Source organism: Mauremys mutica, unplaced genomic scaffold (genome assembly GCF_020497125.1).
Source record: "Mauremys mutica isolate MM-2020 ecotype Southern unplaced genomic scaffold, ASM2049712v1 Super-Scaffold_339, whole genome shotgun sequence".
Lineage (NCBI taxonomy): Eukaryota > Metazoa > Chordata > Testudines > Geoemydidae > Mauremys > Mauremys mutica.
This window is the reverse complement of record NW_025423358.1, coordinates 144,274-171,764: the sequence shown is the minus strand read 5'-3', so window position 1 is coordinate 171,764 and position 27,491 is coordinate 144,274. Positions and strand designations below refer to the sequence as shown.

The following is a 27,491-nucleotide window of genomic DNA, read 5'->3' as shown; positions in this document are numbered from 1 at the left end:
CCATGTGTGTCCGACACCCAGTGTCTGCGTGTCCCCGTGTCCGTGTCTGCTTGTCCCATGTCCCTGTGTCCCCACCCCCAGCGTTGGCCCGTCCCCGCCCTCCCCCTCCCCCAGCACTCGTGGGGGGAGTTTTGACATTTTGTTTTATTACAAACAGCATCAATCACGGTACAAACCCCCCGATCAGCCAGTCCCACCCACTGTAAGCGACACCCCGCGCCCCACACAATCATCCCCCGCCCCCAGCAGCACAACCGCCCTGCACCTCAGAGGCTGTCTGACAGCGGGAGGCTCGGGGAGGGGGATGCGGAGAGCTGGGGGGGTGGAGCTGGGGGGCACAGGGCTCTGGGCTGAGATGCTATGGGGTGACGGCGCCATCTCACCCCTGCACCGAGGCTGCCCAGATCCACGCCCAGCCAGCACTGACAGCGCAGCCTGGGGTGGGGGTGTCGCCGTTATCCGTCAGCCCCACACACAGACCATCCCCCACTGCACAGCACACACCCCCAGCCCCAACCCCTGTGCAAAGCAGATGTGAACCCAGGAGTCCTGGCTCCCAGCCCCCTGCTCTGACCACTAGACCCCCCTCCCCTCCCAGAGCCCCTCCGGAGTCCTGACGGCCTCACCCGGGGAGGGTATCACACTCATTGAGCCCAGCGGGCAGGGGGTAGGTGGGACCGGAGCTGCCCCCCAGCGAGTGCTGCATTGGAGCGGGGGGGTTCCGGAAGCTCCGCTGGGGGGCGGTGGTGGGGTAGGTGGGTGCAGTGATTCCCGAGGTCCCAAGCAAATCACAGTCATTTTTTTCTGATTTCCGAGTAGACGGTGCCGCCCTCAGGCGGGGGCTGGGGCCCGGGCGGTGGCTTCTGGTCTCCTGCGCTGAAGGCGAGTGTAGAATACTGAATGTCTTCCTCACCCTGGAAGACGGAAAAGCCAGATCAGAGAACCCAGGAGTCCTGGCTCCCAGCCCCCTGCTCTAACCACCAGCCCCCACTCCCCTCCCAGAGCTGGGGAGAGAACCCAGGAGTCCTGGCTCCCAGCCCCCCCTGCTCAAACCACCAGCCCCTGCTCCCCTCCCAGAGCTGGGGAGAGAACCCAGGAGTCCTGGCTCCCAGCCCCCGCTTCTCTAACCTACCAGCCCCTACTCCCCTCCCAGAGCCAGGGAGAGAACCCAGGAGTCCTGGCTCCCAGCCCCTCCTTCTCTAACCTACCAGCCCCTACTCCCCTCCCAGAGCCAGGGAGAGAACCCAGAAGTCCTGGCTCCCAGTCCGCCCCCCAACAACCCTCCAGTCCCCACTCCCCTCCCAGAGCTGGGGAGAGAACCCAGGAGTCCTGGCTCCCAGCCCCCCCCTTCTCTAACCTACCAGCCCCTACTCCCCTCCCAGAGCTGGGGAGAGAACCCAGGAGTCCTGGCTCCCAGCCCCCCGCCTTCTCTAACCTACCAGCCCCTAATCCCCTCCCAGAGCTGGGGAGAGAACCCAGGAGTCCTGGCTCCCAGCCCCTCCTTCTCTAACCTACCAGCCCCTACTCCCCTCCCAGAGCCAGGGAGAGAACCCAGGAGTCCTGGCTCCCAGTCCGCCCCCCTCCCAGTCCGCCCCCCCCCCACAACCCTTCAGTCCCCACTCCCCTCCCAGAGCTGGGGAGAGAACCCAGGAGTCCTGGTTCCCAGCCCCCCTGCTCTGACCCCCCTCCCCTCCCAGCAGCGGGATAGAACCCAGGAGTTCTGCGGCTGGACACGAAGGCTCCTTACCAAGGTGGGTTTGCTGCCACTGACGCCCTCGTCTGAAGGACAGAGACAGGAGACAGACGGGGTTAGAAACACGACAGTCCCAGGGTGCAGCCCCCCCCCCAGCCAAGCAGTGACCCCCCCCAGGGGCAGTAGGGCCCGTGCGGAGTTAGTGGCAGCAGGTGAAGCACCAGCTGGGTTAGTGGCTGCAGCTGGGGTGGCCCCCAAGAGCTCAGCAGGGGTCCTGGGGGGGGGCTCCTTGCACCAGGATGGTGAACCCGGGGGCGGGAGGGGAGGGGAGGGGACGGGAGGGGGAGCAGGGGGGATGGGGAGGGAATAAGCAGGGAACCCCTTGGCCACGTGACCCCCAGCCTGGGTCTCCGCGGTGCTGCCCCAGTTCCCAGTCCCAGCCACGTGGGTCGGGTTGGGGGGGGAGCAAGGGGGGGTTGACAGAGGGAAGGGGGTGGGGGGTGGGATAAGCAGGGAACCCCAGGCCCAAGTGACCTCTCACCCCATCTCCGCAGTTACCCCCAGAGTTCCCAGCACCAGGTGTGGCGGGAGTGGGGGGCACCCGGAGCCAGGGCTGGTGCAAGGATGTTTCGTGCCCTAGGCGAAACTTCCCCCCCGCACCCCTGCCCTGAGGAGCCCCCCGCACGGCAGCTCCCCCCCTCCGCCCTGAGGCGTCCCCATTGTGGCAGCTCCCCACCCCCCACCCTCCGCCCTGAGGCACCTCCCCGCCCCAGCTCCCCCCTGCTCCACGCACGAGCACCCCGAGCACGCCGTCGCTGCTTCACTTCTCCCGCCTCCCAGGCTTGCGGTGCCTACGCTGATTGACACCGCAAACCTTGAGGGGGCCATTTGGGGATTGGTCCTGCTTTGAGCAGGGGGTTGGACTAGATGATCTCCTGAGGTCCCTTCCAACCCTGAGATTCTATGATTCCATGAACAAGCCTGGGAGGCGGGAGAAGTGAAGCAGCCCTGGCGTGCTCGGGGAGGAGGCGGGGCAGGGGTGAGCTGGGGTGGGGAGTTCCCCTGCGTGCCGCCCCCACCCCCTTACTTGTTGCAGGCGGCCTTCCCCGCGCCCCCCTGCCCCAGCTCCCTCCGCCTAAATGCCGGCAGCGACTGGGGCGACCGGAGATCCGGCTGCTGCGGTCGCTGCCGAAGAAAATGCCGCCCCCCAAATCCCAGTGCCCTAGGCGACCGCCTAGGTCGCCTAAATGGTTGCACCAGCCCTGCCCGGAGCCCGTGACACCCACAGCCCAGAGCAGCGACGTGGGACCCAGGACCCAGCCCGGGGGAAGAGAATCCCATACGGGCTCTTGGAAACTGGGGCTGGTGCGGCTGCGATGTCACTTCCTGTCTGGCTGGGGAGTTTCCCATCATGCCCCTGGGCTTGGCCGTCCATCACACTATGGCGCGGGGGAGCGGCAGCAGCACTAGCAGCGGTGCAGGCATGTGGCTCGCAGGCCCCGCCCACACACCTTGCAGACCCCACCCACATGGCTCGCAGGCCCTGCCCACGCGGCACATGGCATGCAGCTGCAAGGAGCGGGGCTGCTACTTACTCTGGGCGGGCGCGGCCTGGCCTCCGACGGGCGAGTGCTGCTTGGTCTCCCTGGGGAAACAGCAGACTCGGCGTGACCCCGGGGGGCAGGGGGTGGGATTGGGCCGTGTCCCACACCAGGGACAGGCAGCAACCAGGCGGCTTCCCCAAAACTGCAGACCTGTCCCCCCTCCTCTCACCTCCCCACGGCCCATTCACCCCCACACCCACCTACCAAACCCCATACCCATTCACCCCCCCACATGCACCCTGTGCCCCACACTCAGCCCCTGGCTCTCCCTGTGGGGATGGGTAGCTCTGGGGCGGCTCAGGGCGCTGGGTGCCAGCCGGGGCAGGGATTGTTCCCTGGGAGACCGGACACTGCTTCCAAGAGGCGTGTGGGGCGAGGTCCCATCCTGGGGGGCAGAGAGGTGGAAGGACCCTTCACCACAGAGCGAGTGACAAGCAGAGACCCCGAAGTGCAGAGACCTGGGGCTGGGGGGCAGAGAGAGTGACCCCCTCCAGCACCCAGGGGCAGCTCCCAAGCCCTCTCCTGACCAGCGCTCGGGGCAGCCCCCAGCCCCAGGGGCCCCCGGTCCCCCGAGCCGTTACCGTTCAGTTCTGCAGAGCAGGAAGTAGACCAGGCACCCGAGCAGCGCCACCGCGGCCAGCGACCCGATGACGATCCCCGCGATGGCTCCGGGCGACAGGCCTCCGCCGGAGTCTGCAGCTGATGCTGTAGATAATGGAAAAGAGGGGGGGTGGGGGGGGTGTATCAGGGAGCCCAGAGACGACCCCCCCCCCCCGCCCCACACTTCCCAACGCTGCTCCCTCTTGGTGCCCAACATGAGGCCCTGGGGGCTGGAGCCCCCATCTGCCCCCCCCACCGCCCAGACACTGGGGCAGCTCAGCCAGGGGTCCCCTGAGCCTGACGGGTTTGGGCCCAGGACAGGACCCAAGATGTGGTGGGCTGTGGGGGGGTTTCCAAAGGCCAGGAACTGGGAGGTCTCCTGGTGCTGCCCAGCCCCCTTGGGAGCAGGGGGGGTTGAGGGGCCCCCAGTGGTGCCAGTGCCCCCCACGCCCAGCACTGGGTGCAGTGTGGGGGGGTCTCAGCTCTATCACTGGCTGGTTTGGGGAGGATTCGGGAGGCCATGGGGCTGGACGTTGACAGGTCCCCGGCCCCCCAGCCACAATGGAGCCCCCCCTCCCCCCGCAGCCATGGGGGAGACTAGGGCGACCAGATGTCCCAATTTTATAGGGACAGTCCAGATTTGTGGGTCTTTTTCTTATATAGGCTCCTATTACCCCCCACCCCCGTCCTGATTTTTCACACTCGCTGTCTGGTCACCCCAGGGGAGACAGACCCCAGCCAGCCCCAGTCCGGCCCCCCAGCACCTGGCCCTACGGGGGAGCAGGGCTGAGCAGGAGCGGGAGGAACCATGTACTGAGACACCATCGGCAAAGGGTCCCCGAGCGCCGCTGGCAGCCCTCGGATCACCCACCCCAGCCGCAGCTGCCCTGCACTTTGCCCCATAGGCAGCCCCACCGGACAGGGAGCAGCGCTAGGTCTGACCCCCAGGGACCCACTTAACCGCACGACGCCCGATGCCCAGGCAGTGACGGGTTGTGAGCCTGGGACGCGGACGTGCCCTGCTGAGCCCAGGTCGTGGGGTTAAAGGTCAAGCTGCCCCTGGTCTCCTTAGTGTCATTACCATTGAGACACCGGCGATGGCTCAAGGGCTGGACACAGTCCGAGGGGACCCCAGGGGGTGGGTGAGGGGTCCCGGTCGGTCTGTCTAGCAGACTCTGGCCCATCTACCCAGATCTCAGGTGGGGACACAGACCCGGTGTGCGGCCGGGGGCCTGGAGCCAGCCCGTAGGGTGACAGCGGGTACAGACCGACACCCCCCGCCAGAACCCCAGGAAAAGCTGGGCCCGGGTGGGAACCAGGCAGTGGCGCCAGGCAGACGGAGGGTGAGCTGTCAGAGCTGCAGTGGGGCATGTCAGGGGCGGGGGGGACAGAGGACAAAGACCATGGGGGGCAGGGACAGGACGGAGCCGGGAGGGAGAGACGGGCACAGCGCAGGGCACTCGACCTGCTGATCGGACGGGTCGGGTGTCGCTTGGAAGGCGACAGGCAGCGTCTGGCCCAGCTGCAGCACGGCTGGGAGCAGCCCCCACAGGACAGAGCCCACGGGGTGGAGCTGGGCCCCGGGCCGGACCAGAGGGCAGGGGGATGTGGCTGGAGAGACACTGAACTAGCCGAGAGCCCCCAGCACGGGGAGCGGGATCAGCGCAGACAGTGACAGGCGACAGGGGGTGTCTGATCCGGACTGGAGACAGACGGGAGCATCCCCTGGAGAACAGAGCCCGAGGGGTGAATCCAGAACAGACGCAAAGACCCAGAACTGGCAGCAGAGCCAGGGAGAGCCCAGGGTGCAGGAACGGCGCTGACCCATGGGGTTGGTGCACGGAGTGACAGGGCACGTCCCATGCAGACAAGGCACCCGGCGGGAGACAGGACAGACCCGCTGTGGCCAGGACGCTGGCTGGACAGACAGCAACGGAGGCCCCTGTGCTCTGTGTGTCTGAGACAGATGCGGGCGTGAGGCACGGTGCCCGGCTGCTCACCCAGCACCTCGATCGCCGCGTTAGCCGTGAGGCCGGTGACAGGGTTGTCAGCCTGGCACTTGTACGTGCCCAGATTTAACGTCGTCAGGTCAAAGGTCAAGCTGCTCCCGGTCTGGGGTAATTTGTTGCCATTGAGAAACCAGGAATAGCTCGGGGCTGGGACAGAGTCGGTGACACACGTCAGGGTCAGACGGGACCCAAGAGTCAGGTTGACGGGTCCTGGAGGGTCTATTCTGGCGGATTCTGGCCCATCTACACACAATGGGAGAGGATCGTTGGGAAGGAGGGGACCAGCAGAACAAGGTATAAATAGGTGCCGCACCCCACCCCAGAGGCAGCTGCATCTCCGTGGCTGGGTGATGCTGCCAGGGCAGGGTCAGCGCGGCCGGGGGACGGGGCTGCAGTTACTCACAGGCCAGTGTCACGGTGCTGGGCTCGCTGCGTTCAGTGCTGACGGGGTTCCTGACCTCGCACTGGTAGGTCCCGGCGTCGCCCCAGGTGAAATTCTGCACCGTGAGGGTCCGGTTGTCAGGGGACAGCCCCAGCCGCTTGTTGGGTGCGATGTACGACCCGTTCTGGAGCCAGAGCACGGTGTCGGCGCTGGGGGAAGTGTTGCACGTGAGGGTGAGGGTCCCATTCTCAGGCACCTGGGTTTTGCTGGCCGTCACCGTGGGCTTGTCAAGCTTTTCTGTGCAGGGAACAGAGAGAGCGTTACCGTGTGTCCTGCCCCTCCATCCACCTGGGATTGGGGCCCCCGCCCCCCGGGACTGGGGGAAGTGTCCTGTTGTCACTGCCCTGCGGTGTCGTGGGAAGGGTCCTTCGCCCTTTGTCCCTCAGAGCTGCAGAGACGGGTGGTCGCCTTCTGGGCTCCGGCAGAGGGTCCCTCTCCCCGGCGTTGAGTCTCACAGTTATTGGTGCCTCCCTGAGGCTCTGGCTCCCGGAGCCCCGTTATTTTCAGAAGACTCTCGGCTGTTGTTGTACCATATCCCAAGCTCCGTCTCAAAAGCAGGATTTTCAAGCCGATCCTGTGACGGTTTGGGCCCGACTCAAGGGTCACAACCCCACAGGTCGCTTGGTGCTGCTGGCATTGCCCCGTGGGCACGGCCCTGTGCCGGTTCCTTGCCGTCCCCTCTGACCTGGACGGCGCTGCCCATCCCAGACCCAGGCCGGGGGTGGGGTGACCTCGCTGGTGCATCGTGGGCCGTCAGCCAGAACCGCTCACACTAACCCTGGGGAGATCGGGAAGACCCAGTGGGGTGAGGGGGGCAGCCCCCCAGCCTAGCACTGCTCCCCATTCCTACCCAGCCCCATAGCTCAGCAAGGACCCCATGGCCCCAGGCCCCCTGGGTTCTCCCCACGACCCAGGAGAGTCTGACTGGGGAGGGGGCATCTGGACTCCAGCGGCAGGGCCAAGGAAACCCCTCCAGTCTGTACCCTCCGTGGTGCTGTATGGACCATCTGGAACACTGTATGATATCGTTCACACCAATACTATAAAATTGCAGTGACTCATGCCAGATCTGCCGTGTGAGGCATCCGTGACAATGTTATGATTGGCCAAGTGTGATGATCTTGTTTCTATGTTTGTATCACCTTTGTACTGTGAGTTATAGATACACAGGGTGTATCTGTATTTCCAGACTTGTGCTGTGTTTCTGGGTGACCCCCCCAGACAGCTTGGCGGCATGGCCTAGCCTGCTTAACGGCCCATCAAGGGTCATCAGCGGTACAATGAGCCCATGGAAAGGAGCCAGGGGATACACCTGATGGGTCAGCAAGCCATGTGGGGGCTGCGTATGGACAGATCTCTAATACTTTTCCATGCCGTGTGCTGGGCAGCTTGTGTTTTGGACACAGGACGAACAAGCCACATGGCAAAAGGAATATAAAGGGCAGCTGCATCGTCTCCATTTTGTTTTCATTCCTGCTTCGTATCTCTGGAGTAACTTTTCTAGAAACTAAACCTCCGAACAAAGGACTGAACGACCCATCCAAGCTGTGGGTGTTTTCCAGAAGGACTTTCAAGCCAGCAGACTCACTAACACTGCTAGGAACCTGACCTATTGACTTTGAAGTCTCTGTATGTATGTGATAGTTTTACCATTTAACATCTCTCTCGTTCTTTCTTTATAATAAACCTTTAGTTTTAGACACTAAAGGACTGGCTGGCAGTGTGGGATTTTGAGTAAGATCCAAGCTTATACTGCCCTGGGAATGTGACTGGCCCTTTGGGGTCAGAAGAACATTTTGTGTGTGAGCAGAGTTTTTAAATAACTTCTCACTGTCCAGGCTGTAGGTGCTGAGTGGGAGCCAGGGAACTGGAATGCAATGAAGGGGGCTGCATGATTCCCTTTCTCGATAACGTGTGGGGGGGGGATCAGGAGCACAGCGTGTGGCTGGTTGGGGAGTTTAACTTCAGTGTTACCCAGCAGTGTTGGGAGGATCTGCTCTCCCTTCTGCAGCCTGCCCTGCCCTTGGCATTCCCAGTGAGGGCTCCCCAGGCACAGCAGGTCACAACCCCCTGCCCTTAGGGGTGGTGGGGGGGTCATCCCCTCCAGTCTCTTCCCTCAGGGCACCCCCTCATCACTCTGTCCCCCTCCGAGCTCCCTGTCCTGCCTGCTGGCTAACGCGCTCTCCAGTGCCCCTTGCTAGGGGGGCACAGAGGGTGCAGGGGCCATGGGGAGGGGTACACAAGGAAGGAGCCGGTAAATCCCAGGAGAGAATCAACAAAGCGAAGTCGGAAACAGCAGCTCAGAGAGACGGTGCCTCCCCATCTGCCCCATAAGCCACCCACCCCTCAGCAGATAACGCTGGGACCAGCAGCACCCAGATCTCAGGTGGGGACACTGACCCGGTGTGCGGCTGGGGGCCTGGAGCCAGCCCGTGGGCTGATACCGGGTACAGACCGACCACCCCACCAGAGCCATGGGAAAAGCTGGGCCCGGGTGGGAACCAGCGAGAAGCACCAGGTGAGCAGTGGGCAGGAGTCTGCTGTCTGAGCTGCGGTGGGGCGTGGTGGGGTGGGCGCCCACAGACGGCAGAGGCCACAGGGCGGGAGCAGAGACAGAACAGAGCTGGGAGGGAGAGACAGGCAGAGAGCAGGGTGCCCAGCGCACTGATCACGGGTCGGGGAGTCGCTTGGAAAACAACATCAAGGAATGGTAGGAGGGAGAACAGCACAATAAAGACGGTGGATTTCAAGGAGGCGACTTTAGCAGACTCAGGGAGTCGGTAGGTAAAATCTCAAGGGAAGCAAGTCTAAGGGGAGAAACAAGTGAAGACAATTGGCAGTTTTTCAAAGAGACGTTATTAAGGGCACAAGAGCAAACTATCCCCCTGCATAGGGAAGACAGGAAGTTTGGCAAGAGACCAGCCTGGCTTAACCAGGAGATCTTCAGTGACCTGAAACTCAAAAAAGAGCCCTACAAAAAGTGAGAACTCGGTCAAATTACAAAGGATGAATACAAACGAATAACACAAGTATGTAGGGACAAAATTAGAAAGGCCAAGGCACAAAACAAGATCAAACTAGCTAGGGACATAAAAGGAAACAAGGAAACTCTACAAATACATGAGAAGCAAGAGGAAGATCAAGGACAGGGTGGTCCTGTTACTCAGTGAGGGGGAAAGACAGTAACAGAAAATGCGGAAATGGCAGAGGTGCTTAATGACGTCTTTGTTTTGGTTTTCACCAAGGAGGTTGGTGGCAATTGGACGTCTAACATAGTGAATGCCAGTGAAAATGAGGTAGGATCAGAGTCTAAAATAGGGAAAGAACAAGTCAAAGATTACTTAGACAAGTTAGATGTCTCCAAGTCACCAGGACCTGATGAAATGCATCCTAGAATAGTCAAGGAGCTGACTGAGGAGATATCTGAGCCATTAGCAATTATCTTTGAAAAGTCCTGGGAGACGGGAGAGATTCCAGAAGACTGGAAAAGGGCAAATCTAGTGCTCATTATAACAAGGGAAATAAGGACAACCTGGGGAATTACTGACCAGCCAGCTTAGCTTCTGTGCCCCAAAAGATAATGGAGCAAATAATTAAGAAATCAATTTGCAAACACCTAGAAGATAATGAGGTGATAAATAACAGTCAGCATGGAGTTGTCAAGAACAAATCATGTCAAACCAACCTGATAGTTTTCTTTGACAGTGAAACAAGCCTTGTGGATGGGGGGGAAGTGGTAGACGTGTTATATCTTGACTTTAGTCAGGCTTTTGATACTGTCTCACATGCATGACCTTCTCATTAATAAACTAGGGAAATACAACCTAGATGGAGCTACTATAAAGTGGGTGCAGAACTGGTTGCAAAACCATTCCCAGAGAGTAGTTATCAGTGGTTTGCAGTCGTGCTGGAAGGGCATCACGAGTGGGGTCCCATAGGGATGGGTTCTTGGTCTGGTTCTGTTCAATATCTTCATCAGTGATTTAGATAATGGCACAGAGAGTACAGGACACTTCTAAAGTTTGTAGATGTGTGACGACCTGGGACTGTTCTTAATGTGGGCTGTGAATGCTGAGTGGGGAATGCTGAGGAAAGATCTGCACAAATTGGAGAAAGTCCAGAGAAGAACAACAAAAATGATGAAAGGTCTAGAAAACATGAGCGATGAGGGAAGATTGAAAAAATGGGGTTTGTTTAGTCTGGAGAAAAGATGGCTGAGAGGGGACATGATAACAGTTTTCAAGTACATAAAAGGTTGTAACAAGGAGGAGGGAGAAAAAATATTCTTCTTAACCTCTGAGGCCAGGACAAGAAGCAATCGGCTTAAACTGCAGCAAGGGAGGTTTAGGTTGGACATTAGGAAAAGATTCCTAACAGTCAGGGTGGTTAAGCACTGGAATAAATTGCCCAGGGAGGTTGTGGAATCTCCATCATTGGGGATTTTTAAGAAGGGGTTGAACAAACACCTGTCAGGGATGGTCTAGATAACACTGAGTCCTGCCTTGAGTGCAGGGGTCTGGACTATGGTTCTAGGAACAGGTTGGCATCTGGTCCAGCTGCAGCACGGCTGGGAGCAGCCCCCACAGGACAGAGCCCACGGGGTGGAGCTGGGCCCTGGGCTGGACCAGAGGGCAGGGGGATGTGGCTGGAGAGACACTGAACTAGCCGAGAGCCCCCAGCACGGGGAGCGGGATCGGCGCCGGCAGTGACAGGCGACAGGGGGTGTCTGATCCGGACTGGAGAGGGTTGGGAGCGTCCCCTGGAGAACAGAGCTCGAGGGGTGAATCCAGAACACACCTGGAGAAGCCAGCCCCCAGGCTTCAGAGCCGGGGAGAGCCCAGGGCGCAGGAACGGCGCTGACCCACGGGGTTGGTGCACGGAGTGACAGGGCACGTCCCATGCAGACAAGGCACCCGGCGGGAGACAGGACAGACCCACTGTGGCCAGGACGCTGGCTGGACAGACAGCAACGGAGGCCCCTGTGCTCTGTGTGTCCGAGACAGACGCGGGCGCGAGGCGCGGTGCTCGGCTACTCACCCAGCACCTCGATCTTCGCGTTAGCCGTGAGGCCAGTGACAGGGTTGTCAGCCTGGCACTTGTACGTGCCAGGATTTAATGTAGTCAGGTCAAAGGTCAAGCTGCTCCCGGTCTGGGGTAATTTGTTGCCATTGAGAAACCAGGAATAGCTCGGGGCTGGGACAGAGTCGGCGACACACGTCAGGGTCAGACGGGTCCCAAGAGTCAGGTTGACGGGTCCTGGAGGGTCTATCCTGGCGGATTCTGGCCCATCTACACACAATGGGAGAGGATCGTTGGGAAGGAGAGGACCAGCAGAACAAGGTATAAATAGGTGCCGCACCCCACCCCAGAGGCAGCCGCATCTCCGTGGCTGGGTGATGCTGCCAGGGCAGGGGCAGGGCGGCCGGGGGACGGGGCTGCAGTTACTCACAGGCCAGCGTCACGGTGCTGGGCTCGCTGCGTTCAGTGCTGACGGGGTTCCTGACCTCGCACTGGTAGGTCCCGGCGTCGCCCCAGGTGAAATTCTGCACCGTGAGGGTCCGGTTGTCAGGGGACAGTCCCAGCCGCTTGTTGGGTGCGATGTACGACCCGTTCTGGAGCCAGAGCACGGTGTCGGCGCTGGGGGAAGTGTTGCACGTGAGGGTGAGGGTCCCATTCTCGGGCACCTGGTTCTGGTTCGGCGTCACCGTGGGCTTGGCAAGCTTTTCTGTGCAGGGAACAGAGAGAGCATTACCGTGTGTCCTGCCCCTCCATCCACCTGGGATTGGGGCCACCGCCCCGCGGGACTGGGGGAAGTGTCCTGTTGCCACTGCCCTGCAGTGTCATGGGAAGGGTCCTTCGCCCTTTGCCCTCAGAGCTGCGGAGACGGGCGGTCGCCTTCTGGGCTCTGGCAGAGGGTCCCTCCCCGGCGTTGAGTCTCACAGTTATTGGTGCCTCCCTGAGGCTCTGGCTCCTGGAGTCCTGTGATTTTCAGAAGACTCTCGGCTGTTGTTGCACCATATCCCAGGCTGCGTCCCGACAGCAGGATTTTCAAGCCGATCCCGTGACGGTTTGGACCCGACTCAAGGGTCACAACCCCACAGGGTGTTTGGTGCTGCTGGCATTGCCCCGTGGGCACGGCCCTGTGCCGGTTCCTTGCCGTCCCCTCTGACCTGGACGGCGCTGCCCATCCCAGACCCAGGCCGGGGGTGGGGTGACCTCGCTGGTGCATCGTGGGCAGTCAGCCAGAACCGCTCACTGTCCCCGGGGAGATCGGGGTGATGTCGTGGTGGGGGACTGCTGCCCAGCCTAGCACTGCCCCCCATTACCACCCAGCCCCATAGCTCAGCAAGGGCCTCGCAGCCCCAGGCCCCCTGGGTTCTCCCCACGGCCCACGAGAGTCTGACTGGGGAGGGGGCGTCCGGACTCCAGCGACAGGGTCATGGAAACCCCTCCAGTCTGTACCCCCTTCCCCGGGGGGCTGGTAACGTCCCCTCTCATCTGCTCCCTCAGGGCTCCCCCATCCCCTTGTCTCCCTCCGAGCTCCCTGTCCTGCCCACTGGCTAATTCACTCTCCAGCTCCCCTTGCTGGGGGGCACTGAGGGTCGCGGGGGTTGTGGGAAGCAGGCAGACAAGGAACGAGTGGGTAAATTCCAGGACAGAACCAACAGAGTGGAATAGGAAACAGCGGTTCAGAGAGATGGTGCCTCCCTCCTCCTCCCCCCGATCTGCCCCATCCACTACCCACCCCCAGGAGGCAGCACTGGGGCCAGCAGTGCCCAGATCTCAGGCAGGGACACAGACTTGGTGCGCGGCTGGGGGCCTGGAGCCAGCCCGCAGGCTGATAGCGGGTACAGATCGACACCCCCCATCAGAGCCATGGCCACAGGCCTGGCCCAGGTGGGAACCAGCCGGAGGTGCCAGGGGGGCAGGAATCTGCTGTCTGAGCTGCAGTGGGGTGTGATGGGGGCGTCCCACAGAGGACAGATGCCCCAGAGGGGCAGGGACAGGACGAAGCCGGGAGGGAGAGACGGGCACAGCGCAGGGCACTCGACCTGCTGATTGGACGGGTCAGGCGTCGCTTGGAAGGCGACAGGCAGCGTCTGGCCCAGCTGCAGCACAGCTGGGAGCAGCCCCCTACAGGACAGAGCCCACGGGGTGGAGCTGGGCCCTGGGCCGGACCAGAGGGCAGGCGGATGTGGCTGGAGAGACAGTGAAGTAGCCGAGAGCCCCCAGCACGGGGAGCGGGATCGGCGCAGACAGTGACAGGCGACAGGGGGTGTCTGATCCGGACTGGAGACAGACGGGAGCGTCCCCTGGAGAACAGAGCTCGAGGGGTGAATCCAGAACAGACGTGATGACCCCAGACCTGGCTGCAGAGCCCAGGGTGCAGAAACGGTGCTGATCCGCAGGGCTGGTGCACGGAGTGACAGGTGACAGGGGACGTCTCATGCAGACAGGGAGCCCGGCTGGAGACAGGGCAGATCCGGAGTGGACGGGGCGCCGGCTGAACAGTGACGGAGCTCCAGGTTCTCTGGGTGCCTGAGACAGAAGAGGGTGTGGGGTGCGGTGCCCGGCTACTCACCCAGCACCACGATCACCCGGGTGGTGCTGTTCTTGGTCAGGCTGGTGATGGGGTTCTGTGCCTGGCACATGTACGTGCCCTGCTGATCCAAGCTCGTCAGATTACGGGTCAAGCTGCTCCCGGTCTCCTTTAATTCAGTGCTGTTGAGAACCCAGCGATAGTGCGGGGCTGGGACGGACTCAGAGACACACGTCAGGTTCACAAGGGACCCCAGGGCTGGGGGAGGAGCTCTGATGGCTCCATCCTGCCGGAGTCCGGCCCATCTGCACAGCGGGGGAGGAGGTCGGGGAGAGGACACCACCAGAAAGGGATCCCTGTATAAACAGCCCCACGTCCAACTCTATGGGCAGGCGCATCTCCGTGGCTGGGCGATGCCGGCAGGGGCAGCGCGGCCGGGGGACGGGGCTGCAGTTACTCACAGGCCAGTGTCACGGTGCTGGGCTCGCTGTGGTGGGTGCTGACGGGGCTCCCGACCTCACACTGGTAGGCGCCGGCATTGGCCGGGCTGAAATTCAGCACCGTGAGGGTCCAGTTGTCAGGTGACAGCCCCAGCCACTTGTTGGGCACAAGGGACAACCCGTCTCGGAAGCAGAGCACGGTGTCAGCGCTGGGGGACGTGTTGCATGGGAGGGTGAGGTTCCCATTTTCCCAGACCTCAGTTTGGTTGAGCATCACTGTGGGCTTGGCAAGCTTTTCTGTGCAGGGAACAGAGAGAGCGTTACCATGTGTCCTGCCCCTCCATCCACCTGGATCAGGGCTGCTGCCCTGCGGGATTCTGGGAAGGGGCCTTTGACCGTTTCCACCGCAGACCGTCTCAGACAAGGAATGATGGGGTCTCGGAGGGAGGCGTCGGCCAACTCCTGCCATGTTGGTGCCCCCTTTTAAATCCTCGGCTCCTGGAGTCCTGTGATTTTCAGAAGAATCTTCACTTTCATTTAACAAAGAGCAAGTTTCTGGCCCACACTACTGGGGAGAAAAGGTGGAAATCGTGACCTGACAAGACCCCAGGTCCAGACAGCAAAGAGATGGTCCCAGGCAGAAGCGGATTTAAATCTTGTGATTGCTTGAGGTCTGTGAGCTGCGCTGGCTGCCGAGTTGGTGAAGCGACAGGAGAGTATCAGGATGCTGGACCGGACCAGAGCGCGGAGGGATGTGGCTGGACAGACAGTGAAACAGCCGAGAGCGCCCAGCACGGGGAGCTGGATCGGCGCAGGCAGTGACAGGCGACAGGGGGTGTCTGATCCAGACTGGAGACAGAAGTGATCATCCCCTGGAGAACAGAGCCTGAGGGCTGAATCCAGAGCAGACCTGAAGGCCCCAGACCTGGCTGCAGAGACAGGAATGGTGCTGATCTGTGGGGATGGTGCACAGAGTGACGGGATGTCCCAGGCAAACAGGGGGCCCAAGTGGAGACAGGACACATCTGGAGTGGCTGGAGCCAGCTGGATGGAGCCCCCAGCGCTCTGTGAGCCTGACACGGAGGTGGGCATGGGGCGCGGTGCCCAGCTATTCACCCAGCACCTCGATCTCTGCGCTAGCCGTGAGGCCGGTGACGGGGTTGTGAGCCTGGGTACGTGCCCAGCTGATCCAAGGTTGTGGGGTTAAGGGTCAAGCTGCTCCCGGCCTTGTATAAGTTGGTTCCATTGGAAAGCCAGTGATAGTTCGGGACCGGGATGGAGCACAAGATGCATGTCAGGGTCAGTGGGACCCTAAGGGGCAGGGCGATGGGTCCTGGAAGGTCTACCCTGGAGGAGCCTGGCCTATCTACACAGAGAGAGAGGGATGGAACCAGCGAGAGGTCCCTGTTTAACCAGCACCCTGCCCCACCCCAGAGGCAGCTGCATCTCCGTGGCTGGGTGATGTCAGTGGGGCCAGGGGCAGGGTGGCCGGGGGACGGGGCTGCAGTTACTCACAGGCCAGTGTCACGGTGCTGGGCTCGCTGCGGTTGGTGCTGACGGGGTTCCCGACCTCGCACTGGTAGGCGCCGGCGTCGTTCCGGGTGACACCCAACACCATGAGGGGCAGATTCCTGAGGACAGCCCCAGCCGCTCACTGGCTGGGAGGGACACCCGTCCCGGAGCCAGAGCACGGTGTAGGCACAGGCGGAGCTGTTGCATGTGAGTGCAAAGGTCCTGTTCTCCAGCATCAGGATTTGGTTGGGCATCACCATTGCCCTGGGCAGCATTTCTGTGCAGGGAACAGAAACCCTGTGTCCCTGCCCCTCCATGCGCCTGGGATCAAGCCGCCATCCCACAGGATTGTGAGAAGGGTCCTTTGGCCATTTCCACCACAGACAGTCTCAGACAAGGAACGATGGGATCTCAGAGGGAGGCGTCGGCCAACTCCTGCCATGTTGGGTGCCCCCTTTTAAATCTGCAGCTCCAGGAGTGCTGTGATTTCCAGGAGAATCTTCACTTTAATTTAACTAAGGGCAAGTTTTTGGCCCACACGACGGGTAGAAAAGGTGGAAATCGCAGCCTGACAGGACCCTGGGTTCAGACAGAGAAGAAATTTATCTCATGATAGTTCGGGTCCGGTTCTGAGGACTGTGAGCTACGCTGGCTGCCAGGTTGGTCAAGTGAGTGGCAGGAGACAATCAGGAAGCTGGACAGGACCAGAGTGTAGAGGACCAGATGTGGCTGGAGAGAGAGTGAACTAGCCGAGAGCCCCCAGCACGGGGAGCGGGATCGGCGCCGGCAGTGGAAGGCGACAGGGGGTGTCTGATCCGGACTGGAGACAGACGGGAGCGTCCCCTGGAGAACAGAGCCCGAGGGGTGAATCCAGAACTGAGCTGAAGACCCCAGACCCGGCTCCAGAGCCAGTCAGAGCCCAGGACGCAGGAACGGCGCTGACCCGCGGGTTCGGTGCAGAGTGACAGGTGACAGGGGACGTCCCAGGCAGACAGGGAGCCCGGCTGGAATCAGGACACATCCGGAGTGACTGGGGAGCCGGCTGGACAGACAGCGATGGAGCCCCAGTTGCTCTGTGTGCCCGAGACGAGGTGGGCACAGGGCGCGGTGCCCGGCTACTCACCCGGCACCTCTGTCTCCAGGGTGGTTTTGCGGAAGTGGCCAAAGAGGTTATTGCTGGCCATAGAGGTGTAAATCCCAGAGTGGCCACGGAGAGATTGGGGACCAGGAGCTCAGAGCTGGGGGTGGGCAGCGGGATCCCACACTCAGTGCAGTGGGTTGGAGGCAGCCTGGCAGGACGGATTGAGGGTGGAGCCCTGAGGATAAAGCTTCTGGCGGGGGGTGATCGTGGGGGCGTCGGGCCCATCTGGAGCAAACACAGGAGAGCTGCATGTTGGGGAGGGGATGGGGGGAGCGCAGGCTCCTCCGGGTGCAGAGACCTCAGCACCCAACAGGCCTGAGATCCCAAAGCCAGCGGGTGCCCTGGGCACTGTCCAGTGCGAGCCACTGGGGAACCTGGGGCAGATCCCCCTACATCACCCAGCCCAGACAGGGGGATTCGGGTGGAGAGATGGTTTGGAGAGATCTGGATTTAAAGAACCCGTGATGGAGATTCCTCCCCCCAAGCTGCTCCCCTGGGGTCCCCTCCTGTGGGGAAGTGGCCCCGTACCCCCAGGCTGGCTCTGACTCACTGCAGCTCTCGGCTGCAGGGTCTTGCTCCGTGTTGGCCTGTGGGGTTAGAGCCCTCTGCTCCCACAGATCCCGGCCCCACGTCTGTCTGTCTGTGTCTCACAGATCCTCCATCTCCTGCACCCAGGAACCCCGATCTCTGACCCACCAGCCGGAGCTCCCCCAGCCCCATGTCTGTCTGTCTGTGTCTCACAGATCCTCCATCTCCTGCCCCCAGGACCCCCGATCTCTGACCCACCGGCTGGAGCTTCCCCGGGAAGTGGGGAAGGACCCTTGGCCGCCAGGGCTCATGCTTACAGAGCATGTACAGCCGGACGGTGGTGTTGTGACGCAGTGGGGCTGTTCTTAATGTTCCCTCTGAATACTGGGGGGGGGGGGGGGGAGCCTCAGTTTCTGGCCGACCCTCTGTCACCTGGCAACTAATGGCCAGGCCCTTCCCCCCTGCCAGGGGATGCTAAAGTTGAACAAAGAGATCAGGTGACCTCCTGGCCCGGGACAGAGACAAAGTCCAAAGAGGGGGGGCTGGAGGGGGTTTCAGTCTGGAGCTGGCTGGGGACGAGGAGTGAGGGCAGACGTGGGGGTCTGGCTCACTGCCCCCCAGAATGGACCCGGCCGAGGGGTCCGGCTCGCGGTACCTACAAGCTCTGTGTTAGACCCTGTTCCTGTCATCGAATAAACCTCTGTGTTACTGGCTGGCTGAGAGTCACGTCTGACTGCGAAGTGGGGGGGCAGGACCCTGTGGCCCCCCCAGGACCCCGCCGGGGGGACTCGCTGTGGGAAGCGCACGGAGGGGCAGGGGATGCTGAATGCTCCTTCTCCCCCTCTCCCAGTTTCCCGGGCAAAGGTGTAGCCTCGCCCCACCCCCTTTCTGGCTCCGGTTACAGGCTCAGGTCCTGTCCCTTAATTAAAGTCACCCCTGCTCTCCCCTCCCCCATGCAGACAGTTCCAGTAAAACTAAACGACATTCCCAGGTCAGTCCACCCCACTCCCTGCTGCGTGACAGCCCCAGACACCCCCTCTGTGGGGCAGAAAGGGGCAGGCAGTTATCCGAGGCACGGGGGAGTAGCCAAGGGGGGGGTGTATGTCCCAGGATGGGGTAACATGCTCCTGCCCCCTGGAGCTCCAGCCTGGCCCCGCACTGGGGAGTAAGCACCCGGCTGACCCCAATCCTGCTGGGGGGTGGGGAGAGCATCCCATGGACACTGGGAATGTGGGGTGAAACCTGGATGGACCCAGAGCCCGATGGACAGGACGTGGGGCAGAGACAGAGCAGGGAGCACGGGCTGCGCTGAGGGCAGAGGGTGGGTGAGAGACGGGCACCAGGCTGACGTCCGATTCCCACACAGGACAAAGACACGGAGCCGAGGGGAGGCAGGACGGGTCACAAGCGACCAGGCGCTGGGCACAGACAGGCAGAGACGGCAGCGCGGGCTGTGCTGGGGAATTGAATCCGGAGCAGTGGACAATCCAGATTTAGGACACGTGGGAACAGCCCATGGAGAACAAACCCCACGGGGCGAAACCAGAACTGCCCAGGCACCGAGAGAGCAGGCGCTGGGCACAGACAGGCAGAGACGGCAGCGCGGGCTGTGCTGGGAAAGGAATCCGGAGCAGTGGACGATCCAGATTTAGGACATGTGGGAACGGCCCACAGAGAATAGACCCCATGGGGTGAAACCGGAACTGCCCAGGCACCGAGAGCAGGTGCTGGGGAGAGCCCGAGGGCCGGCACACCCTGTGGGGATGGGCGATATCGGCGCGGTGAGTGACGGAGAGGACGTCCCCGAGGGGTGGCCAGGGGACAGGACAGAGCCGCACAGACCCGGCTGCTGGCAGATGGGGTGTTGGGGGCCCAGGCGCAGGCTCTGCAGTGCAGAGCGACAGGATCATTCATCAACGGGGAACAATCCGGCTTTGGATCCAGCTTCAAGAGAGACGGGGCCAGCGACACGGGACCAAATCTCAGACTGGAGCCCCGGCCCCAGGCAGCAGGGCTGGTACATGGTAACTGAGCAGCGCTGGATCCAGACTGGAGCATCCCCTGGAGAACCGAGCCTGAGGGGTGGATCCAGACCAGCCCCAGAGCCCCGACTACAGAGACAGGGAGCTCCCAGCGCACGGGAACGATGCTGACCCGTGGGGTCGGTGCAGGGAGCGACAGGACGTCCCATGCAGACGGGGAGCCCGGCTGGAGGCAGGACAGACCCCGGGCAGCTGAGCGCCGGCTGCCCAGACTGACAGAGCCCCTGGTGCCCCACATGCCCAAGACAGAGGCGGGTGTGGGGCGTGGTGCCTGGCAGCTCACCCAGCTCCACGATCTCCAGGTCGGCGCTGTAGTTAGCAGGGCCGCCCAGAGGATTCCGGGGGCCCGGGGTCTTCGGCGGCGGGGGGCCCTTCCGTTCCGGGACCCGCCGCCGAAGTGCCCTGAAGACCCACGGTGGGAGCTGCCCGCCGCCGAATTACCGCCGAAGCGGGACCCGCCGCTGAAGTGCAGCCCGGTCTTCGGCGGTAATTCGGCGGCGGGGGGGCTTGTCTTTGGGGCACTTCGGCGGCGGGTCCCGGAACGGAAGGGCCCCCCCGCCGCCGAAGACCGGGCTGCGCTTCGGCGGCGAGTCCCGCTTCCCCCGCCCCAGCCTCTTACCCCCGGCTCCCTCCTCACCCGGAGTCTCAGCGCCTTGCCGGAACAGCCGCAGCGTGTGGCCGGCGGGGCCTGAGCTCCGTCCAGCTCAGAGCCGCGTGGGGAGGGGGCGGGGCTGGGAGCTCCATGCCGAGCGGAGGGAGCTGAGCTCAGCCCGGAGATCCCAGCCCCGCCCCCTCCCCACGCGGCTCGGAGCGGGGCGGGGCTCAGGGGCCACGGTGGAGACACGGGGCTTGAGGCGCTGAGGCTCCAGGAGAGGGGCGGAGGCGGGAGCCTCCGCTCTTCTCTTGGGGGCCCCTGCGGAGCCCGGGGCCCGGGGCAAATTCCCCCCTTTGCCCCCCCCCCGGGCGGCCCTGGTAGTTAGTGGCATGTGAGGACGCTGTCAGCTCTGCAGGTTTATGTGCCCGAGTGGTTCACAGAGAGACCAAGGATCAGGAGCCCGGACGACAGCCCCTCTTCCTGGGTCTGCCTCCCACCCTGACGCCATGTGCACCCCACGGCCGGGTTAGTGTCTGCGACCGAGGACGGGCTCAGATTAGAGCCTGCGTCGTGGAGCTGCTGATCGGGGCTGATCTCGGGGGTCAGGCCCGAATGGAGCAGACACAGGACGGTCACACACCACCATAGGGCAGGGAGAGCCCCAGCACCCAGCACCAAATACCCAGAGCTGGCGCCAATGCACAGGGCTGCCCCGGGGCACCGGGACCCGCCTCCCTGGGAGGGCCTCAGACGCGGAGAGGAGCCAAGGGGATCTCGGCTCCCAGAGGCGGCACCGATCCCAGGATGCTGCCCGCTGCGGCTGTGTCAGGAGAGCCCCGTGTCTCCCAGGGACGACGCCTGCCCCCGTTATTTCGACCTGCAGGAGAGATGTGACTGGGGCTCACACACACACCGAGCCCCTGTGCACGTCAGCCCTGCTGGGTGAGGGCGCCTGCAATCGGGGCAGGGACGGGGTCTCTGTGCCACACCCAGCACCGCGGGGACCCAGTCAGGGGACTCCACACGTCACCCCAGATGACAAACCCAAGGGACAGCAACCTCCAGACACCCCCAGGGGCTGCGGCAACGGATGCAAAGTCTCCCACCCAGGCACTGCTGGGACCAGACTGGGCCGTGCTGCAGCCACCCGGGTCTAACCTCCCACCCCACCCCCGCAGGGGCTGGGGAGCAAAGGGCCCCAGCTGGGAACTGACGCGCTGTGGGACCAGCTCAGCCCCCCCCCACCCCGCTAACGCACAGGGACAAAACCCCCGAGGGGCTCGACTGTGCCTAGACTCTCCGTGGAGCTGCTGATGGGACACGGGAGCCAGTAGCTGGCTCCAGGCTGAACCCCCCCACCCAGCAGATACACCCCCAGAGCCGTGCCCAGCGTCCCGGTGGTGTTAGCGCCAGGGCCCCACATCCGGCCCCCGCGGCAGCCCCAGCTCCCCGGAGACGCAGCGCTCGGTTTTCCAAAGGAGTCGGAGTTTCCAGCACACGGAGCTGGGCCTAGACCCAGCAAACCCGAGTTCTAGCAGCCCCCGAAGGCACACGGCCGGGATGGGCTCCCAGGACCCCAGCTCCCGCTCTATGGGGAGACCCCTCGCTCGAGGGCTAACACGGGGCTGATCCGGGAGCTGGCTCCAGTTCCTGTCAGGCCCGCGCGAGGGATGGTTTGAAGCCCGTCTCCAGAGGCGGGTACAGGTGGTTATAAGCCCCCTGCTGCTGCCGGACTCTGTGAGGACTGATCCTGTCACCAAACCAGGGGCAGAGAAGAGCCGCAGAAGCGATTCCGGGGCGGGAGGAAAGGCCTTGGAGCAGCCACGGGCAGAGCTGGGTCTGTCAGAGCCCTGGGGGGGGGGTCAGTCTGATAACAGCGCGTCAGCCCCTCCCTGGGGAGGTAACACCAGGCCTGGCGAGCGAGAGGGAACGGCTGGAAGTTCCAGGCAGACACGTCCCAGTTAGACAGAGGCCCAGGCTGGACCAGGCAGGGTGACCGGCCGCTGGGAGAAACGCCCGAGGGCAGCAGTGGAGCCTCCATCTCAGCTCCAGGCTGGGGCCTGTTCAGCCAACACGAGTGTCTGGGCTCCGTACTGCGCTAACAGGGGATTCTCTGGCCTGCGCTATGCAGGAAGCCAGACTAGTTGGTTGAATGGCCCCTGCTGGCCTCAAACGCACCAAGTCTGTTAATTATTAACCATTTACAGCGACGGCACTTTCCCCTTCCCGTCACCGAAGCAGCTGGCGCTGGCCAAAGGTTACCGACAAGGTACACGAGGGGAGGGGGGGTTAGCAGATGGGTTCAGGGTGACAGGCACACGGGGGGCAAAGGACGGGGCAGGACCTGTTCTAGGTGATTATCAGCCACCCACTGCCCTGCCGCTCTGCCCAGGACAATAGACCCAGCAGCTTCACTGGGTGCAGGGATCCTCGGGCTCTTCCCCCAGCAAGTTACCCATTAACCACCTCGCTGCTTATCAGGGACTTTCCTATAACCCTCAGACCTTCTAGACCCTGGACTTGTGGGGAGGCGGGGCCAGGGCTCACAGAGGGAGGGGCTCCCGGCTCCCTGGCGACCAGGGTGGGGGCCACGGCACATGGAGGAGAAAGATCCCCAAGGTGATGGGGGGGAGGAGCTTGGAGACACTGTGGGGTGGCAGTGCCCCCGCCCCATAGAGTATCTCACTCTGGGACCCAGGGTGGGTCTAGCCAGGCACTAAGAACCCAGCCGCCCCTGCCCCCACCCCAGGGTGACACAGCTGAGAGTGACCTCACCAGCTGCCCTCCCCCCGGTGCCGTCAGCCAAGTGCCCCTGCCCGGTGAATGGGAGCGGGAGGCCGAGGGCAGCGAACAGCCAGGCCTGGTGCGTCTCTGCTGGGGGGTAAGGACCCCACCCCCTCTGCCGCTCTCCCAGCTCTTCCCACCCCAGACTTTGCCCATCGGGGGGCCCCACACTCCCTCTCTGCATCTGGCCAGCTGCTCCCAAGGAAAACAGGTGTTTGCAGCTTCCCAGCCCCGGCCGTGCTGCGGGGCCTCTGTGCTATGGGTCAGGGCGTCGGGCTGGGGGGCTCAGGGAGGGGCTGTCAGCCTCCAGCCAGATGTGCTTTGGTTGGGGGGCTGGCAGGGCTGCGTGGCCTGTGCTGGAGAACTGCCCTGGGCAGAGCGCGAGAGCCAGGGGTCGAGCGACCTACACCAGGGATGGATTTGCTCCATTGTGTTTTAGCAGGTTGATTTGTTATGTGGATTATGGTAACACACAGTGGCCAATTGTTCCAGGTGCTGCCCAGACCCCGGCCGAGATCAGGGCCCCGTCGCGCTGGGCACTGCGCAGACCTGGATCAGGGCCTGTCGCACCAGGCGCTGCACACACACATAGTGAGACGGCCCCTGCCCTGAAGGGCTCCCAGTCTAAGCGGCCAAAGGCAGGATCACTCTCCACGTTACAGCTGGGAGCCGAGGCCTGGAGAGGGGCAGGAACTGGCCCAAGGGCACCAAGAGAGTCAGCAGCAGAGCTGGGAATTGAACCCAGGAGTCCGGGCCCCACAGCCACAGGCAGATGAAACTCCAGGTTCTCTGCTGAGTCCCATGAGGCAGCAGGCCCAGGGGGCAGTCGATGGGCACAGAGAGCAGCAAGGTGCCCTCCCAGGGGGGCGGCGCACAGAGATCTCCGGGGTTACCCCCCCGTGAAGGCAGATGGGTCGACTGCCAGAGACACAACTTCCTTCTGCGGCCACTTCCCTGGGCAAGGATCCGCCGGGAACGGGCCCCAGGGTGATTAGCCAGGGATGGGGCAGCCGGGCAGACACCCCCCCCAGAGCTCCCAGGGATCCCCCGTCATCCACAGCAGCAGGGCTCCCTCTGCCCCCAGTTACCGTGTGGGGGGGAGTGGAAAACACAAACAGGCCCCACGTGCCCCTGGAAACTGAGGCACAAGGTGACCACAGCTCCTGGCTTCCCAACAGCGATGGGCACTGGCTCTATGGGGGTACCAGGGGGGCCAACAGGCTCCTGCACCCCCAGATCCCTGCCCCACAGCCCCTGTCAATCTCTCAATCCCACCCGCACTCCCACTGGGGCCTGGGCAGCAGTGCTGGCCTGGGGCAAGTGGGACCAGGATCAGGTCCAGTGAGCCTGCTCCTCCCTGCAAAGAGGGAGGGGAACTGAGCGGAATCACACAGTGCGAGCCAGGGGGTGGGGTTTGCACTAGGGTGTGCGAAGATCTTTGCACTAATCGCACTGAAAGATGGATGCCAGTGGCAGGGGAGCAGGGTGTGCTAGAGCAGGGGCTCTCAGACTTTTATACTGGTGACCCCGTTCACATACCAAACCTCTGAATGCGACCCCCCCTTATAAATTAAAAACACTTTTTTATATATTTAACACCATTATAAATGCTGGAGGCAAAGCGGGGTTTGGGGTGGAGGCTGACAGCCCGTGACTCCCCATGTAGTAACCTTGTGACCCCCTGAGGGGTCCCGACCCCCAGTTTGAGAACCCCTGCGCCAGAGAGAGGGGAGAGCAGCCCACGGACATCTGGGGAGGCAGGGGGTGTGGGGGGCCCCAGAGTCTGGGGAGGGAACCACCAGCCGAACACAGAACCTTGATCTCGAGCCCGTGGCCCGATCCTGGCCCCAGGTGAGGACACACGGATGGGGCTGGGGGAGCGTCCCGGAGAGGCCCAGCTCCCAACGGAGCCGGAGGGAGAAGGGGTGAATCTGCCCCCAAATACCCAGCGCTCAAGAGCAGGTGTCACAGCAGCACCGACCACACACAGGGAGAGGGGCCCTGGCACAGACGTGCCTCCGAACCCCCAGCACAGACACTTTCCTCAACCCGGACTCCCCCCCACAGCATGGGACACCCCCTCCCCACACCCAGCATGGACCCCGCTCCCATGCCCTGGAACAAACCCCCCCCCACTGCCCCCCAGCACCAGCTGTTTCCCTCCCCCCAGTGCCAGGGACCATGTCCCAGAGCTCCATGAACAGGGAGTTGTGATGGTGCCGCCTGTCCCCGTCCCCACCCCCGCCTGCAGCCCGTCCTTCCCTGGGCAGAGCCGCCAGTGCCAGCTCCCCGGGGCAGCATGACCCAGCTCTCCCCAGGCAGGTTAATGCTCACTCGGGCTGGCAAGGCAGAGATGCTGGGATGGGGGGAGACGCTAGGGGGGCCCGGAGAGGCTGTGGTGGCAGGAGGCAGTGGGGTGGGAGGGCACTGAGATACCAGGATGGGATGTGGGGGTGCCAGGGACACCAGGGGGAGCTGGGGGGCTGGGACAGGCAGGGGGACACTGCAGACAGCAGAGACTCTGGGGGCACCAGAGAGGCTGGGGGGACAGGGGCCCCTGGGGCCTGACTCCTCCGTGCCCAGAGCAGGGTCGAGGCAGGTGGCATGAGGGAGGCTCCCCCCACAACACACACAGCCCCCCCTCACCAGCGTGTGCCCCAAACCCCAGGGGATCTCAGGGTCTCTGGCCCAGCCCTTGGCCCCTTTGCTGCCGCTGCCAGTGAGGGGCTGGATCTGACTCAGGCCAGGACCCGAGCTGGAACCCAGCAAATCCATTTCACCCTGACCCTGTACGGGGAACGGCAGGCTCTGGTGGGTGCTGGGAAGCCCAAGGACCCCCCTGTGCCCAGTCAGGCTCAACCCCCCACTGCTGGCACTGCCAGGGAGAGCCAGAGCCGGGGGGTAATGGCAGGATGGGGGGGCCCAGGGCCTCACATTTGTGGGGGGCACCATCTTCCAGGAGAAGCAGGGGGCAGAGAGTCCCAGGAGACCGCACTTGGTGTCTGTTTGTGGGCGGGTTCCCCCGGGTTCCCCCCCATGTCCCCGCCAGGTTCATCCCCGGGGGAGACGCCCAGAGCCCAGTCGCTGGGGCGGGGATGGGGGGCGGGGGGGACACGGACGGGATCAGCGCAGCTCCGGGGGTGGCACTTACCAGAGACGCGCAGAGGCACCGTGCCGAGGCCGGAGCTAGTCTCGGTCTGTATCTCCACCGTGTAGTTCCCGGTGTCGCTGAGCGTTAACCCCGCGATGTGCAGGACGCAGCCCGGCCCCGCTGTCTCCCGCCCCGTGTGGGCCGGGCCGTTCTGCTGAGAGGGCTTTGGGAGGTAGGTGAGGATCCGGTTGTTTACAGCAGGCGTCGCTGATCGGTACCAGTAGCAGAGCACGAAGTCCTGTGGCGTTGGCTGCGGGGCCAGGCTGACGCCCCCTCCCACCACGGGGCTCGGCGGGGTGAGGACGATGGTCACTGGGGTCTGGGCCGGCGCCGGCTGGAGGCAGGAGCCCAGGACGGAGGCTGCGGGGGAAGGACAGTCTCAGTGGGGCAGCGAGTGGCCGGGGCGCAGGGGGTCAGTCGGGGCCTGGGGGGATGAGACCAGCGAGCGCCCGGCCCGGGGGGAGCAGCCGCCCGGCTGCACCCGGCCAGTGAGCGCGGGGCGCGGGGCAGACCCTGGGCCGGTCCCTGCCCCCCTTTCAGACCCAACCCCCGACTGGGGGGACCTGCCCCGGGCTCCGGCTGTCGCTCCCCAGTCGCAGAGCAGAGGGCGGGGTGCGGATCGGGCGGGGTGGGGGGCAGGAGCCGCCCACGGCTGCAGGGAGATGGGATGGGGGGTCTCCCCAAAGCCGCTGAGAGTCAAACACGTGACCCCCCCGGCTCTGACACCCCAGGCCAGGGTGGGGTTAGAGCGCGGGGTAAGTGGGGGCCGGCGGCTCCCCCCCCCCCCCCACTGGGACAGGGAAGAGAGGGGAGGAGCGGGGGGGGACCCCCTGGGACGGGGAAGTCTGGTGAGAAAACGCCCAGGGCCAGAGCCCGGAGGGTGTAAATCGGAGCTGCTCCATGGGACACAGTGTCCACCCACCGACACCACTGGGGGCTGGGCCTGGGGAGACAGACAGATGGGGGGGGGGGGGTTGGGGATAGACAGACAGACGGACAGGCAGGAGGCAGGTTACAGGCGGGTGGTCGGTGTCCCTGAGGCCGGGATCCGACCAGACACTCGGCACCACCCGGCCCCAGCTGTCCGGCAGACGGGATAACCCTGGGCGCTGGTGCAGGCTCCCTGGGGGACGCAGGGGACCCCGTGCTGGGACTAACACCCCCATAGGGGTGACCCCCGTTCCCCCCCCCGCCCCGCCCCGCTCTCACCTGCCAGCAGCAGCCCTTTCCAGGGGCCGCCCCATGCGGGGGGGTCCCAGCTCCCGGGCCGACGCCCCATGGCCCTGCCCCTCCCCAGGGGGTCGCTGCCTGCCGTGGCCGAGTGCAGGGGCCCGGCCGGACGCCTGGGTTCTCTGGAGCAGCTGTGCCAACTGCCAGGCTCCCTGAGTGAGACTCTGACCGGGCGGGGTG

The 27,491-nt window shown here is 63.4% G+C and overlaps 1 protein-coding gene across 3 annotated transcripts; it reads right to left on the bottom strand.

The window, feature by feature from the left end:
• Positions 1–149: 149 nt before the first annotated feature.
• On the bottom strand, positions 150–27,491 carry LOC123361618 (carcinoembryonic antigen-related cell adhesion molecule 1-like). 3 transcript variants are annotated; one of them, XM_045001649.1, is made up of 10 exons: positions 27,291–27,486; positions 26,082–26,441; positions 11,798–12,073; positions 11,386–11,637; positions 6,310–6,585; positions 5,898–6,149; positions 3,879–4,002; positions 3,289–3,338; positions 1,748–1,779; positions 150–914 (listed from the first exon to the last, which is right to left on the bottom strand). In XM_045001649.1, exons 1-10 carry the CDS (start codon positions 27,358–27,360, stop codon positions 795–797), a joined length of 1,812 nt encoding a protein of 603 aa, XP_044857584.1. In that variant the 5' UTR covers positions 27,361–27,486; the 3' UTR covers positions 150–794. The 3 variants fall into 3 exon arrangements, with proteins under 3 accessions (XP_044857584.1, XP_044857587.1, XP_044857585.1); XM_045001652.1 differs by lacking the exon at positions 5,898–6,149 and having other exon boundaries at positions 151–914; positions 27,291–27,484; XM_045001650.1 differs by lacking the exon at positions 3,289–3,338 and having other exon boundaries at positions 806–914; positions 27,291–27,491.

Bases quoted from the DNA above. Each gene is read 5' to 3' on its own strand.
- LOC123361618 (XM_045001649.1), bottom strand. From the start codon at position 27,360: ATGGGGCGTCGGCCCGGGAGCTGGGACCCCCCCGCATGGGGCGGCCCC. The intron at 6,586-11,385 runs GTGAGTAGCCGA...TTCCCTGCACAG, and splicing joins CGCGAAGATCGAGGTGCTGG to AAAAGCTTGACAAGCCCACG. The intron at 1,780-3,288 runs GTAAGTAGCAGC...TCTGTCCTTCAG, and splicing joins CCAGGCCGCGCCCGCCCAGA to ACGAGGGCGTCAGTGGCAGC.